At 40.4% G+C, this 16,608-nt stretch overlaps 1 protein-coding gene across 1 annotated transcript; it reads right to left on the bottom strand.

Annotated features, from left to right (window-relative positions):
* Positions 1-2,479: 2,479 nt before the first annotated feature.
* On the bottom strand, positions 2,480-15,572 carry LOC149995309 (uncharacterized). The gene is made up of 4 exons (XM_090259181.1): positions 15,119-15,572; positions 14,743-14,816; positions 14,488-14,614; positions 2,480-4,140 (listed from the first exon to the last, which is right to left on the bottom strand). Exons 1-4 carry the CDS (start codon positions 15,570-15,572, stop codon positions 2,480-2,482), a joined length of 2,316 nt encoding a protein of 771 aa, XP_090115307.1.
* Positions 15,573-16,608: the final 1,036 nt, after the last annotated feature.

Raw genomic sequence — 16,608 nt, 5'->3', positions numbered from 1 at the left:
ATCCTTCACACGTGGCAGGAAGAATGCAAAATGGTACAAGTGATTTTGAACACAAATTGCTAATCTCTGTAAGGTCAACATTCACCTAGCCAACGACTCAGACTGTGCAATGAATTATTGACAAAGGGAAATGAAACTTATGTCCACACAGAGTTATACACAAATATTTATACCAATTTAATGTCAAAAAGAAGTAACAGAATTGAATGGATAAACTCATAGGACTATCTTCTAAAATAAGAACATTTGTCAGCAAAACAGATGAGCTACTAAAATATCACTAATAAAACTCCAAATACATATGCAATGTAAATGAAAGCAGAAAAAATACTGTTATTGTCATATAAAACTAAGAAATTGCAAATTTATCTATTATAATGCCATCTAAAAGTCAACGCTTACTTACAGAACTGTGAAGAGGTGGGAGAGATTAAGACAGTCATAAAATAAATTCCCAGTGACAGTATTGGTCAGTATTTATGACAATGGTGATGATTCTGTGTCATGTATGACTGAAGACTGATCAAATATTATATCTGAAATGTGATGCCTACTAATTGAAGCTTTTAAAAAATGGGACATGGTTTTAATATTAATATATCCAACTCATTTTGAAAATAGGTTTGAAAACCCTGTATTCAATCCATATTCTCATGTGCTCTGCATGAGACTTTGCCCAGGGACAGCAAATACAGCCAACAAGAAAAGCGTCCTAAAACTGTGCTGCCTCATGTGGCTCAGTGGAAAAAGCGCTGGCCTGTGAACTGAAAGGTTCACCGTTTGATTCCTGGTCACAGCACATGTCTCTGTTGTGGGCCAGATCCCCAGGTGTGAAACGCAACATGGATTTACTTTCTCACACACGTCGATATTTTTCTCTGGGTCTTTCTCACTCCTTACCCCTCTCTCTAAAAATAAGTTTTAAAAATCTTAAAGAAAAACCTCACTGAAACCAACAGCACTACTGGCAGGGTCAAAACAACAACATCCCTCAACTGTAGGTACACTTTTATTTTTCTTTCCACCAGGGACCAATAGCTCTGATATGAACATCTGAGAGGCCACAGAAATTCGCATTTTTTAGAAAATATTATTAGAGAGAAAGAGAGGGAAATCTGGATTTCTTCTTCCAGTTACATGTGCATTCCATCTGTGTGTATGTGCACACACATGTATGTGCACTAACTGGATATTGAAATCAGAACCTTGGCATATCAAAAGATGATACTCTAATTAACTGAGCTAACTGTTCACTGAACTAAAACCTCTCATTATATTCAAGGACAATGAATGAATCAACAGAAGATAAATATTTCTGCAGATCCTGCAATTCTGTACACACCGATCCTGCAGTCTGTTTCGCAAAAACATTTCTAGATGCACGCTCAGAAAAGTGCTACAACTAGTTACCACCACTAACGGAATTGCAGACATTATGGAACAGAGTAGACTGCAAAACCAGGGCTAGAGATTCCCTCCAAGAGTATTGGGCTCCTTTACAAATACAGAAGAAAACTCATGCTGTTCCTATGTATACCTGAGGTTGTCATAGCTACCCACTCTTAAGAGTGACCTCTGTGTCTCCTGAAACTCACAGCATTGAGGCTTCTAGTAAGAACTAGAGCCCACGACCTTGACTAGGTGGATAGGAGCAGGAATTCAAGTTTGAGAAAAAGTGCTGAGTTCCTTTCTGCACCAAACTGTCCCCATGGAACACAGAAAGTTTGGGACAAACATGAAGTTTTTCACATCTTTATGCTTGTAGGGCCCAGAACTGTTTATCAACCATCCCATGCAATAAATACAGCACCAAAGATTAAGGAAGAATTAGGATAAAGGCCCCCGTTATTTTATAAACCAAAAGTAAATTAGCCAGGCACTTCTTGCAATGGTGATTTGTAAACTCAAAAATTATCTCTGGTATGCCAAAAAAGCATGTTACTGAAATAGGCAATCCTCCTGCAGGCTGACAGCTGAACTCAGATGGCATTTTCTGGACCAACTCGGAGTCAAGTCAATTCCACAACTAGTGAGAGGGCAAGCGTCAAGACCTAAAAATTAGCCTATTCCTAATTTTCTCCAACAATCAGCAAACAGTGACCTTCTGTGAGCACAGTATACTGATAACTACAGCAACTCTGAAAACCTCATAGGTGGTGCAGGTGAAATGCATTCATTAACAGAAATATGCAGCGAGGTGGATCTGGGAAAAAACCTGAATACACATAAATAGTTCAACGGGGAAACATGATATCCATATAAAAATGTTTTATGGGGAACCTCTCTATTGCTGACGTTTGGCTGTAAGAAATTTGATTCACACGATACTTCAAAGAGTTACGTACCTGTGTTAAAAAACACTAACAAACAATAAAACAAAACAAAACCCTGTACATTTCTTACACTTCTAAGACATTCAGCCCATAGAAACTCTCATATGTGAAGGATGGTTAGAATTTTGAATAAACAATTTCCCACATTATACTTTATACTTATAAGGCCTTTTTCTGTGTAAAATCTGTTGATGATAATGAAGGCCAGTTTTACTGCGGTAAGATTTCCCACATTCACTGCATTCAAAAGGCCTTTCACCAGTATGAACTCTGCGATGCACATGAAGGCAATATTTCCTGGTAAAAGATTTTCCACATTCCTTGCACTCATAGGGGTTTTCTCCAGTATGAACTCCCTGATGTACACGAAAGGCATTCTTCGAGTAAAAAGATTTCCCACATTCACTGCACTCATAAGGCCTTTCCCCAGAATGAATTCTCTGATGTACATGAAAGGTATTCTTCCAGGAAAAAGATTTCCCACATTCCCTGCACTCATAAGGCCTTTCCCCAGTATGAACCCTCTGATGTACACGAAATGCATTCTTCCAGGAAAAAGATTTCCCACATTCACTGCACTCATAAAGCCTTTCCCCAGTATGCATTTTCTGATGTAAACGAAAGGAATTCCTCCAGGAAAAAGATCTCCCACATTCACTGCACTCATAAGGCCTTTCCCCAGTATGAACTCTCTGATGTGCATAAAGGGCACTCTTCCAGGTAAAAGATTTCCCACATTCACTGCACTCATAAGTCCTTTTATCTGTGTGAAATCTCTGATGATAACGAAGGCCACTGCTACTTCGGTAAGATTTCCCACATTCCCTGCACTCATAAGGCATTTCCCCAGTATGAATTTTCTGATGTAAACGAAAGGCATTCCTCCAGGGAAAAGATCTCCCACATTCACTGCACTCATAAGGCCTTTCCCCAGTATGAACTCTCTGATGTGCATAAAGGGCACTCTTGCAGGTAAAAGATTTCCCACATTCACTGCAGTCATAAGGCCTTTCATCTGTGTGAAATCTCTGATGATAACGAAGACCACTGCTACTTTGATAAGATTTCCCACATTCACTGCAGTCATAAGGCCTTTCATCTGTGTGAACTTTCTGATGATAACGAAGGCCGGTGCTACTGCGATAAGATTTCCCACATTCACTGCAATGATAGAGCTTTTGTCCAGTGTAAACTGTCTTCGGATAATAGAAAGCAGAAATTCTGGTAAAAGGTTTTCCACAATCACGGCACACAAAATACTGTTTTCCATTAGAAACTCCCTTTTTCTGAAGATATGTGTGGTTGCAGCCAACCGCTTTTTTACAGTTATTCGAGGTAAAATTTTTTCTTTGAATAGTCACTCCAGCCGTTGTGACTCTGTTTGGCCTGTCTAGGGTGTGAGTAGCCTCTTCCTGGGGATGTTCTGACTCTGAAAGTATGTCCAGTCCAACCTCTTCATAGGTAAAATGCTTCTGGGACACATTATAATGGCAACACCTGGCAAGTGACATGCTGGCCACGTCTCCCATGAAAGGTTTCTCTTTCTTGTGAAACTCTTGGTGCTGGTGACACTTAGTACTGAGATAAAATTGTTTTCCACATGCCCCACATTTCAACAGTTTCTGAATGTGTTGTGCTTCCTGCTCTTCTATGAAGTGAAAAATGTCTCTCCAAACTGCCCCACAACTATCGCAGGGGTGGCTCTTCTGGGGAGCCAAAGCTACCTTCAGATTCTTTGCCTCTGATACTCTTACAGAAACATTCTGTTCATTCAGTGCTTCCATATCCTCTGCTCCACAGCAGCAGCCTGAAAGAAAAAAAAAGGTGTGAAGTATATGTTACCTTGAGAAGAAATATCCTCATGCATGCTAGTTTGGCTCAGTAGATTGAGTGCCAGTAGGAAAGCAAGGGGCAGTGGTTTGATTCCCAGTCACAGGAAATTACTGTGCTGCCGGTCAGGTCCTGAGTTTGGAGACAACCACGGATTAATGTTTCTCTCTCTCCCTTTTTCCTACCTACCCCTTCTCTAAAAATAAATGAATAAAATCTTTTAAAGAAATGATATAAGGAATATCCTCATCACAAATGGCCATCTTTCACACCTTGGCATGAATCTACAATTGAGTTGCACACCGAAGAAATAGCTGTTATACTTTAATAGTTAGAAAAGTATAAGTCAGTGGTGGTGACCTAACCAAGTAATAGAAGCATGGAATGAAACACATAGAGGAAAGGGAGTTCTCATTCTTCGTCCTCAAAGGGATTCCTGTAGAACCTTTCCCACTGGTGATGTGAGGCTGTGCAGAATACTTTCCATGAACTTAAGCTTCTCAACCTCAAAACAAGGATGAGTGGAATGGGCAAAAGAACAGTAATGGTAACCAAATACTGATGAACAAAATAGATTCCTAGTTTTGACCTTAACAAAGCCCAAGCGTGAAAACATTTCCAACAGCCCTTCACTAAGACAAGACAGATCTGGGTCCAGTCTCAACATGGATGGAGTCATGTTTCAGTGCGGAATCACAAATGATTCTTCCCTTAAATCCCAGGGGAGCTGCTACATGGAATACAGGTCATACATCTGCAAAGAGAAAACCTGAAGACATGGGTGGCCAGCATTATGGTAGATCCACAAAGCACAAAGACACCACACAAAAAGATCTATATGAATGACTTCAGCAACATGCTCAAAGAAGAAGTATGACAATTTTCCCTTCTTCCAGTAAAAGTAGACAGCTACTGACAGACTAAATCCTCCACAGGGATGGAAAATAAAAATACAGTTAAGAAAAAGAAAATCAGACCTGACATTGTGACTCAGTTGATGAGAGGGTCCTATCCATACACCAAGGTTGTAGGTTCAATCCCCGGTCAAGGCATATAAAGAAACAACCCATGAATGCATAAATAACTGGAACAAAAAAGTGATTTTCTTGCCTACCCTTTACCTTGTGACTATAAAAGCAATTAATAACCAACAACAACAACAACAAACAAGCAGCAAAAGAGCAAAAAACAAAGAACCTCATAGAAAACATGACTGGGATGTGGATTACTAAACCCATTTGAAGATGTTTAGGATCAAATACAAGGATCAGAGCAACCTCTGTCGACCACTGTGATCGCACAAGTTGACGTTACTCAAGTGTTCTGTGACAAACACTGGAATTTTTTTTTGTAAGTATATTTTATTGATTATATTGCTACAATAGTTTCAATTTTTTCCCCTTTGCTCACCTCAGCCCAGCACCACCCCTCCCCCAGCAATCCCACCCCCCCCCAGTCCATGCCCATGGGTCAGTCGTACATACAAGTTCTCTGTCTTTGCCCTTTTCTATATTATTCTTTTATAAAAAAATAAACTTTTTTAAAAACAATAAAAAATAATCCCTCCTTCTCAGACTTAAGACCCTTTATAATCTTATAAAGAACAATGGGCGAAGGTCTTGAGCTCCTCTAACTGCTTCAAGCTGGACATGGTCATCGTCCTACCTACCCTTGGGTCCAGAAATCCCTAATAAGAGTGGGGGTATGGAGGGGAGGGTGGCCTTCCCACATGGTGAAGGATCTGGCAAACTCCAGGTCGGCTGGCTGCCCCCGGACAATGGTGTGCTTGGTTTAACAGGATGGCATCCTTGTTGTATTCAAGTTCAGCCAAACCGTTGAGTCTCTGGCGGAATTTTCATTTTTAAGAACCACAGAAGCCCCTGCAACATCTTTGAAGCTCCCATAGTTTACTCATCAGAGGGCCCTATACAGTTTGTTGGCATGAAATTCAAAATAAATCTCTTTGTCGACACCCTAGATCTCAAAGAACACAAATAAGTCAGGTTGTCTCCCACAGTATTTGCCACCAAAGACTCCTAAACACTCAACTATCAGTGAATAGAAATTCTGAGAAAGCAGATTGGACTTGCACATATTTTGTCATTCTGACCTCAACTCACGTAGCATCAAGGAGTAGGCCGCTGGGGCTGTCTCAAGACTCAAACTCAATAGCAACTGAGCGAACCACACAACCAGACTTAATGAATTATTTCTGTAGCCATAAAATTGAAAGGAGTTTCTGCTTCCTCAAATGCTTAGACATCATTACATAGTTAAAAGAAATGCTATAAATAAGGCCTCTACCAAGAGAACATAAGAATTTCACAATAACTGATACCAAAGAAATGCAATTCTATGACAACCTGATAAGAAATCGAAAATATTTACTTTCAAAAATATGCATGAGCAACCAGAGGATACAAATGGAAGCAACGTAAAGGAGATGCTGACTACTGACATGGAAACAATAGGAGGGTATCAGTTATACATTATATATATATATAATAAAAAGAGAAATGGTGCTGTTGACAAATTACATGACATATCATTTGAAATCATCAATGGAAGAGAAATTAAAAAAGGGAAATACAATTTTAAAATATGGCAAGGTGAATAAAGTAACGCCATCGGGATACCTGATCTTTGCATGATGTGAATCACTGGTGGGTGGGTGGGTGTGTGTGTGTGTGTGTCGAGGGCAGAGACAGAGAAAAAAAAAGGGAGAAAAGGAGCCAGATAGGTAGAAAATTTATTTAATTTTAAAACAGTGAATGAGTTGAAGACAAACACTAAATGAAAACCATTAATATTTTATTTGGAAATCCTGTTCTTCAGAAAGAAATACTTTCCCAGACAAACACTAAAGAATTTCACTGCCATTCAACCTTATTAAAAATGCCAAAAATAATAATAATAATAAAATTCTTCAATATCAATAAGTGGACTAAATAGAAACTCAAATAGATGGGTAAGTATAATTCTCACTATGAAAAGTGAGAACAAAATCAGACTCGCTATACATTACCACCAGATTGGTAGAAGGCATACTACGCAGCTATCATAAAGGTTTAAAATTGAATCTAGTAAAAATAATGAAGCTACCATTCTGTGCCCTATTAGATACACTATATAAAAAAATGTGAATTGTGACATCCAAAAAATAAAGGGATATCTGGTAGAGAGTCAAAAGGCAAAATGCTTGGATGCAGTGGAAATGTTACCAAAATAAATTGTAAAGAGAATGAGAGGATTTATGAAGTCTTTTGAAAATCACCAGCAAAAATCATTTTACAAAACAAATCAGTATACAAAATAATCAAAAATAAATAAATAAAATCTTTTAAAAATTTCTAGGGGCATAGTATATAAAAACACAATCTACAAAAGCTGATGTATAAAATGCAATTCTAAGAGGAAATTTTATAGTGATGTCTACATTAAAAAAAAAGATCTGAAATAAGTAACCCACTAGTTCAGAAAACTTTAAAAACAACAAGAAAGTAAACCCAAAGCTAGCAAAGAAAAAAAAAAAAGGAAAACAGAGAATAGACAAAAATATCTAAGAGCAAATTTTTTAAAAGATACATACATTTGGCAAATCTTTAATTAAACAAAAGACTCAAATAATTTAAAGAACAATTTAAGACATGAGATTACACCCAACACCACAAACCACAATGCATCATCATAGGAGATGCTGGCACATGATGTGACCCTATGAAGAAAAAACTGTCAAATTCCCACAGTAATCTTCTGAAATTATAAAAAATTCAGAGCCTTGGTCAGGTCCCAATACATCTAGATTGTACAACAGTACCCCATGAGGGAACACGCATTGGGCTATGACTGCAGAGGTAGTTGAAACGGCAGAACAATGTTTCCCTTTTCTCTCTGCGTCAGGCTCCATTCCTTTCCGAAATCAATAAATAAAAATTTTTATAAATACATAAACAGAACTTCCAGCCAAAATGGAGGGTTAGGTCCACACCTTCACCACCTTAGACAACGAAAAGATATACAACTACCTCAAAGGTAAAAACCACCAGAACTACCAGAAAATTGAACTACATGTAAGTCCAACAAAAAAAGATATAAGGAAGCAATACTCATCCTGACAGGAGGGGCGAAGAGGATGCAGTGTGGTGGCAGCATTTGCAGCAAGGCAGTAGCTATTGTCAGACAGAGGAAAGAACAATAATACATTAAATGTGTCTGGAGAGATACCTGGTGAGTGATCACAGCACCAGACTGGTCTGCAGCTCATGACTCTAGTGCTGGGGACAATAAGCCTCATTGCTTCTGACTCTGAAAACCAGTGAGGTTTGAGGTGGTGGAAGAAACTGTCAGTCTCTCCGTATAATCCATTTGTGTAGAGGCCCTTACATTCCTAGAATGTGTGCAAACCCATCCACTCTGGGAAACATAACCCAGGCAACACATAGAGGTGCACCAGTCTAAATGAGATGCGAGAGCAAGTGCCATTGTTCCCTCTGAGACCTGTCCCACACAGAGAGCACCACAACGTGGTGAAATGGGTCTCCCCACACTGATGAATATCTAAGGCTCTACCACTTACAACTTTACTGGTATAACAGCTATACCAAAGACAAAGAGGCAAACAGAGGGAGGCTGTCAAGTTGAGGAGACAGAGAGGTATGGCCCAAAAGAGAGAGCAGATCAAGGTTTCAGTGGGAGAACTAAGCAATGAGGAAGTAGGCAACCTAACAGAGACAGAGTTCAAAATAATGGTGATAACAATGCTCATAAGTCTCAACAGGCAAGATTAACTACGACAAATACATAAGGAAAGAAATGAAGGCTAGGCTAAGTGAAACAAAGGAAATCCACACGGAACAAACAGTGAAAGGAAGAAAGCTTGGGTTCAAATCAACAATTTGGAACCTAGGGAAGAAATAAACAGTGAACCAGTACAGAATCAAGAAACAAAAATTGAAAAACCAACAGGATAGGAACTTCTGGGACAACTTTAAACGTGTCAACATATAAATCATAGGGGTGGCAGAAGGAGAAGAGAAAGAGCAAGACATTGAAAACAATGAAGGAAAACTTTCCTACCTTGGTAAATGAAACACACATAGAAATTCAGCAAGCACAGAGAATCCCAAAGAAGCTAGACCCATGGAGGAACACACCAAAACACATCATAATTAATAACCCAAAGGTTAAAGATACAGAATCTTAAAAGCAGCAAGAGAAAAGAAGAGAATTATCTACTCCTATAAGGCTATCAGTACTGCTGGTGTGGATGAGTGGATTGAGTGCCGCTATGTGAACCAAAGGGTCGCCGATTCAATTACCAGTCAGGGCGTATGACTGGGTTGCACGCTAAGTCCTCTGTTGGGGGCATGCAGGATGCAACCACACATTGATGTATCTCTCCCTTTTTTTCTCCCTTCCTTCTCCTCCGTTTAAAAAGAGATAAATAAAATCTTTTCTTTTTTAAAAAAAAGGACATTAGCTGATTTCTCAAAAGACACTCAGCAGGCAAAAATGGAATGCAGCAACTATTGAAAGTGATTAAAATCAAGGACCTAGAACCAAGATTACTCCATCCAGAAACTACCATTTAGAATAGAAAGGCAGATAAAGTGCTTCCCAGACAAGGATTTCATCATCACCAAGCCATTATTATACTAAATGTTTAAAAGACTTATTTAAGAAAAGAAGAGGCTCAATACTGTGAACATTAATATGAGAATGAACTCACAACTATCAGCAGAATCTAAAACAAAAACAAAAACACAAAACCCTAAGCAAACAACCAGAAGAGGAAGAAAATCATAGGTATGAGAATCACTGGGCGGGTTATCAGACAGGATGGGGAAGGGTAGGAATGGGGAAATGGTGAAGGGATTAAGAAGTATAATTGGTACATACATACAAAATAGACAGAGGGATGTTAAGAATATATAGGAAAGGGAGAAGCCAAAGAACATACAGGTATGTCCCAGGAACTAAGAAGGGTGGGACATTGGAGGGAAGTGACAATGGGTGGAGGGCAGCATGGGAAAAATAAAAAACTCATATAACTGTAAGAGCATAACCAATAAAATATACTTAGAAAAAAAACAAAAAATAAATTAAAGAAATACATAAATAAATGGAGAAAAGTGACTGGATACAAAAATCAACAAACAAATCTCAGTTCCATTTCTACACATTAATCATAAATTATTTGATAAAGAAATGAAGAGTCATGGCCAGGTGGCTCAGTTTGTATGATTCCAGGTCAGTGAACTTAAATAGGCTGCTTGCTGGGTTCCAGGATGAGGCACATGTAGGAGGTAACCCATCGATGTTTCTCTGTCACATAACATGATTCTCTCTCTCTCTCCCTTACTTCATCTATAAAATCAATGTACATAACCTCACGTCAGGGTTAAGAAGAAAATAAAGAAATAAAGAAGAAAATCAACATGACAATAGCATCAAAAACAATAAAATACATATGGATAAATTCAACTGAAAAAGATAAAAATATGAATATTAAACAGGACAATACAGTGCTTAAAGAAAATGATGTAAAGGCAAATGCCTGAAAGACTGCTAGTGTTCAAATGTAAGATTTAATTTGAATTTTAAAATTTAATAAAGGGTCTACATTACCCAAATCAATCTACAGATAAATGCAATTTTGGAAATTCTAATGGTATTTTAGACACAAATCAAAAAAGAATCCTGTAATGTACAGATCCTCAAAAGACTTTGATAGCAAAAGCAATCCTGAGCAAAAACAAATCTTGTTGGCATCACACTTCCTGACTTGAATCTTACAAAGCCAGAGGAACCAGTGTGTTATTAAAATCAACACAGAAACACAGACCAATAGAATAGCATACCACAACAAGAAATAAACACAGACACCGATATTCAACTAATCTTTGACAAAAACTTCAAGACATAAGAAAAAAGTGGTTTTCCTACCTAACAGTGCTGGGAGAAATAGATAATCACATGTAAATCACAAAAGTGAAAATCACTGATAAAAATTAGCTCAAACCATATGGAAAATTAAATGCCAGTCCTAAGACTTAAATCACTTTAAAGGCAACCTAGAAAAGATGCTTTAGAGATTTTTATTTCATTTTCATCTATATACTAATTTTTGTAAAAGATTATATTTATTTATTTCCAGGAAGAGGAAAAGAGGGAGACATGGGGAGATTCATCAATGTGCAAGACAAGCATCAATTTGTTGCCTGTCCCACACCCCCAAATGGTGACCCAGCCAGCAACCCACGCATGTCCCCTGACTGGGAATCCAACCGGATGACCTTTTGGTTTCCAGGAAGATGCTGAACCCACTACTAATAATCTTCTAAACATGACAACAACCACAATGCAAAGAGCATATATAAGCAGTTCAACCTACAACAAAGGAAAAGGCTTCTCTACAGAAGAACAACTGAAAGAAAAGGCAGCCCTGCCCAGTGTGGCTCAGCTGGTGTAAGTCACCCTGTAATCCTACAGGTGGCCTGTTGGATCAGGGCACTTGACTGGGTTCCTGTTTCAGACTCTGGTTGGGGCTGGAGAGATAAGCAAAGGATCAATGTTTCTCTCCCATATTGGCGGTTCTCACAATTTTCCCTTCCTTCCTTTCTATCTAAAAATAGAAATTGAAAAATGTATTAAGAAAAGGGGAAAAAGAAGGCAAACTCAGGATGGGAGATAAACACTTGCAGAATGTATACATGTATGGCTTGAAGATGTAGATTCGGGTCAGAAAATGTCACGCAAATTCATTTACTGGTAAATACAAACTTATGTCCACACTATTCTGTAGGCTATTAACAAAGCAACAACTGAGTCTAAAAAAAACTCTTCATGACTTACTTAAAATTACTTTCTCAATAACACTAGCAACCAGCATCTGAGCCTCCTGCAAAACTGGCAACACCAGACACACTAAACGCAGTGTTGCCAAAAGCACTGAAAGGGCACAAAAAGAAGAGCAAAATCAACATTTGGGAGTTAAAATTATGCCAATATTAAAAGCCTTGTATCACTAGGTGAAAAGGCATCTATTAAATACACATGATATTCAAAACTCATTAGCCAAAAAAAATGCAGAAAGAATTTCCCAAACAAATATGCACAAATGACAACAGGAATAGAAAGATAGGCTTTTTCTCACTAACCAAGGTGGTATTCACTAGGCTTCCTGCAACATTACCAACCACGAATCCTTCCCTATGAGTTCAGTACATCGTCGGCAGCCGTCCGTCTCGAGAGACGATGGTGTAGCTTCTTAAGAGTCTATCTGCACCGCCGAGAATGGCTGTGCAGTCCGACTCGGGAGTGACACGGTATCTGTCTCCTCCCGTGTTGAATCGACATCTTGCGATGACGCTGGAGTGTCCTCTCCAGTGAAGCTGAAGCTACAGAGCCTGGGCAGGGTGATATGGAGGGTCTGCTGTTGCCCATGCAGCAGACCCCCCCTCTCTTCCCAGCTGAAGGGTCCAAGGGAAAGACGGAGTCAATACAGCTTGGCTTCAGGTGCGCCGCAGGAGTTGCCGGTGTTGACTACAACGTCAAACCGCCTTAGGGACTCCAGCTCCGGATTTTCTGTCGGGGTTTACTCCCTTAGCCTTTCCCCTGAAGAGGTATGCCGCAAGGCAGCAGAGGTTTTTTGGAGTCAGAGTTTTCCTTCTCTGATGTGCCCTGACTGGAAGATCGAACCAGCGACACTTAGCTCACAGGCCGACGCTCAATCCACTGAGCCAAACCAGCCAGGGCATTCATTACTATGCTAAATAATAGTGCTGAGAGTAGGCATACTAGTCTTGTTCCTGACTGTAAGCATTTCTTGAGTGGATCTGTTGGGTATCAAAAAAGGTATACAAATGTACACATTTTCAAGATAGCCAAGTTATTTTCCAGAACAGTTATACCAATTTACATATGTAAGAACAATGTGGAAGAGATCTCACTATCCTAGCTACAACCTCCTGAGCCCTTGGTATTGCCAGAGTTAATTTTTACCAATCTACTTGGATATAGATGTTATTGCACTGTCATAATTTGAACTGCCCTAATTATTACCATCTTTTAAAATTTATTGGTTATACATGTGTCCTTGGCTGCAAAAGTCCTGGTTATATCTTGCTTTTTTTTTTTTTTTTTTTTTTTTAATCAGGTGGTCTTTTCTTATTTTTTATAGGATACTATATTTAAAAACCCTTAGACAATCCTTTGCTATATGAGTTATAGGTACCTTCTTTGATTATGTGGCTTGACTTTGTGCCTCCTTATTTTTAAAAAATCCTTACCCAAGGATACGTTTATTGATTTTAGAGAGAGAGGAAAGGGGAGAGAGAAGAAAACATGGATGAGAGAGAGGAACCAGATGCCTCCTGTATGCTCCCAAGGTGGGAATCAAACCAGCAACCTTTTGGTGTATGGGATGATGCTTCAACCAAGCCACCTGGACAGGGTAAAATGCACACATTAAAAAAAAAATTCCTGCCCTGGCTTCTGTGGCTCAGTGGATTGAGTGCTGGCCTGTGAACCAAGTGTTGCTGGTTCTATTCCCAGTCAGGGCACATGCCGAAGTTGCACACCAGGTCCCCAGTTAGGGGCGCATGAGAGGCAACCACACACTGATGTTTCTCTCCCTCTCTTTCTCCCTTCCCCTCTCTGTAGAAACAAATAAACAAAATTAAAAATAAAATTAAAATAAAAACATATTTAAAAAATATCCTCACCTGAGGATATGTTTATTGATTTTAAAACAAGACAAAGTAAGAAAGGAGGGAGGGAGGGAAGGTGAGAAAGAGAGCGAGACATCAGTGTGAGAGAAAAACATTGATCAGTTGCCTCCCTTACCTGCCTTGGCTTGGTATTAAACCCTCAACCTAGGCATGTGCTCTGACTGGGGATTGAACCCACAGCTTTTAGTGCATGGGACAATATTCCAACCAACTTAGCCACCCAGCCAGGGCCTAATTTTAATATACATACACTTATTGAATTTTTTTTCTTTTATGGCTAAAGTTTAATCTCTCTTCTTTGAGAAACCCTACCCAACCCCACAGTAAGGTGTGAAATAGTAAGGCCTACTGATAAGAGAAAAAATATGAAAAAATATCACATAGTACAGGAGTTCAGTACAACAGGTACTGGAATTGCAGGGGCAGAAAAAGAAAGTACACACAAATCACCTATGAAGAAGCAACTGCTCAGAAACCTGGAAAATCAAGCAGGGCTTACCATCCACATGTGAGGAGAGAGCACCCTCTAGAGAACAGGGGGCATGGGAAACACAAAGACAAGCCCATGTAACTGGCCAAAGTGAGGGTCTTACCCAGCGAGGATATAAGGTCAAAGTTCTCCAGCATCACACCCAGGTACAGGCGTCTCTGAGTGTCATCCAGGAGGCACCATTCCTTCCTGGAGAAGTACAGGGCAATGTCCCCAAAGGTCACACCAACCTGTCAAAAGTGAAACAAATGACAAGAGCTGTCTCATCTGAGAACCACAATACTACTTCTTACAAATCGTCTCCACGCTCAATTTCCTCCAGGGCTCCCCAGTTCACTGGGACACCAGGCCCTAATACCAGTGCTGGCCGCTCTGTCATCACAGCCCCATTAATTACTCTACTCACGCTCAGCAACAGCTGCTGTTTGGGGCCTAGAGGGGAGCGGAGAGCAGATAAACGCCCTATAAGCATTAGAACGTGACTGTAGGGTCCCATTTTTCCCCACAAGCAATGCCACTCAGTCTCCCAGATCATGTCTCAAAGTCACAGCCAAACACGACCTTATGCTTTACACTTAAGTCCCCCAAACCGGTACCGGGCACAGTCATCTCTCACTTCCTCTGCTAGTGCTCGCCGTTGTGGAATGTCTGCCTCCTTCACGACTTCAGACCACATATCCTCTCCCTCAGCTGTCACCTTCCTGCTCCGTAGTGCTGGTGTTCTCCGGACTCACCCAAAACCAGGCCTACGGCATCCAGAGAGTGCTCGGGATGTTCCAAGCAGGATCCATAATAGCTCGTGTTCTGATGGATCCCACAGCCCGGCAAAGCCCAGCAGGAGGATCTGAGCTCCTCCGTTCCTGCCTGATTACTGATCTTTCCGTCACTAATCACCACCCAGATCCAAATGGGAATTTTAGATACAAAAGCCCCTTGTTCACTGTGCACTGTGCTTGCTGTGCCCTCAGAAACCGCGACACTCCTCTTCCCATGACCCTCCTCACGATGCCTGACGAGAAGCCTGACAGGACGCGCACCCAGGGATACACGGTTCGCGCGGTGACGCTGTGAAGGAGGGAATGCGGAAGGCCGCGCACTCACCTCAGCGAGGCGTCGGAGCGAGGCCGCCAACGGTCCCTGTCGGGGAGGCGAGAAAGTAACGGCGGGAGGCGAGGACACCAGGGACATGGCGGCCGTAGTTCTCTTGACCCTGTCAGGGTCGCCCATCTCCTGGGTCCCCTGTGTGCTCCGTGGACCACGACTCTGGCGCCGTCCCCGCCCCCGCATTTCCAGCAGCACCCAGCCACCCAGAGGTTCTGAGAACGTGGTCAAACCCACTTTGGCTGAAGACAAAGTGGCCGTTCTTGCGCCGGAAGTCCCGCCTTACGCAGTGAGCGCCAATGGCAACGCCTGTTCCGAACCTGCAGTAGCTGGGAGGGGCGGTGTTCCTCGCATGTTATTATTCTGGGTAACATAGGTTACAGAGACCAAGGTGGTGATTGGGCCTTTTCCAAGATCCCTTCAGCAAAAAAATCGCCATCTGCTGCTAGAGCCCATGGGACATGACACGTCGTCACAAAAGACACATCATGAAATTGACTAAAGGAAGTTTTCATCTTGTCCTGGCCCAGCGACTTGAATTCATACTGATAAAAACTCATTATCTGAGGCCCAAACAGTGAGTCATAATAAGAGGCATTCCTGAGTTACAGTCTTGAAAAATTTGTTGTACAAATGACCTACTTAGACTATTATATATGTATGTGACAAGTATAATACAAGACTATAGCAGTCTTTTTTTTTGAAACAAAAAAAGAACTATGAATCATAATATAAACATTAAATAGAGGACTGCTGTTTTGATATAATTTGTGCATTAGAAATGAATAAATTTTTTACAATATTGGACACTTGAATTCTCACGATTATTAGTGTTTTTATGAATGTATAAATACTATTGTATTATCATAGTGTAGGAAACAAGGAAATAGTGACTCCCAAACCAGAAAATCATTAGTAACAAAGGGCAAATGTAATTAAAGGATCTAAGGGCAAATGTAATTAGAGGATCTCTGAGAAGAGAGTTGACAGCATTAGCATATTTACAAATCACAGTAGGAGCATTTAGATAATCGCGTTAGGTTGCTACTCCGGAGTAACCAGTAATGGAGAAACAGGGGAGGAGAGGGGAGGGGGAGCTAATCGCGTTAGGGAAGGGAAGCTA

The sequence above is a fragment of the Furipterus horrens genome, unplaced genomic scaffold (genome assembly GCF_987537825.1).
Source record: "Furipterus horrens unplaced genomic scaffold, mFurHor1.1.pri manual_scaffold_13, whole genome shotgun sequence".
Lineage (NCBI taxonomy): Eukaryota > Metazoa > Chordata > Mammalia > Chiroptera > Furipteridae > Furipterus > Furipterus horrens.
The sequence above is the reverse complement of the archived record's forward strand: the minus strand, read 5'-3'. Positions and strand labels throughout refer to the sequence as shown.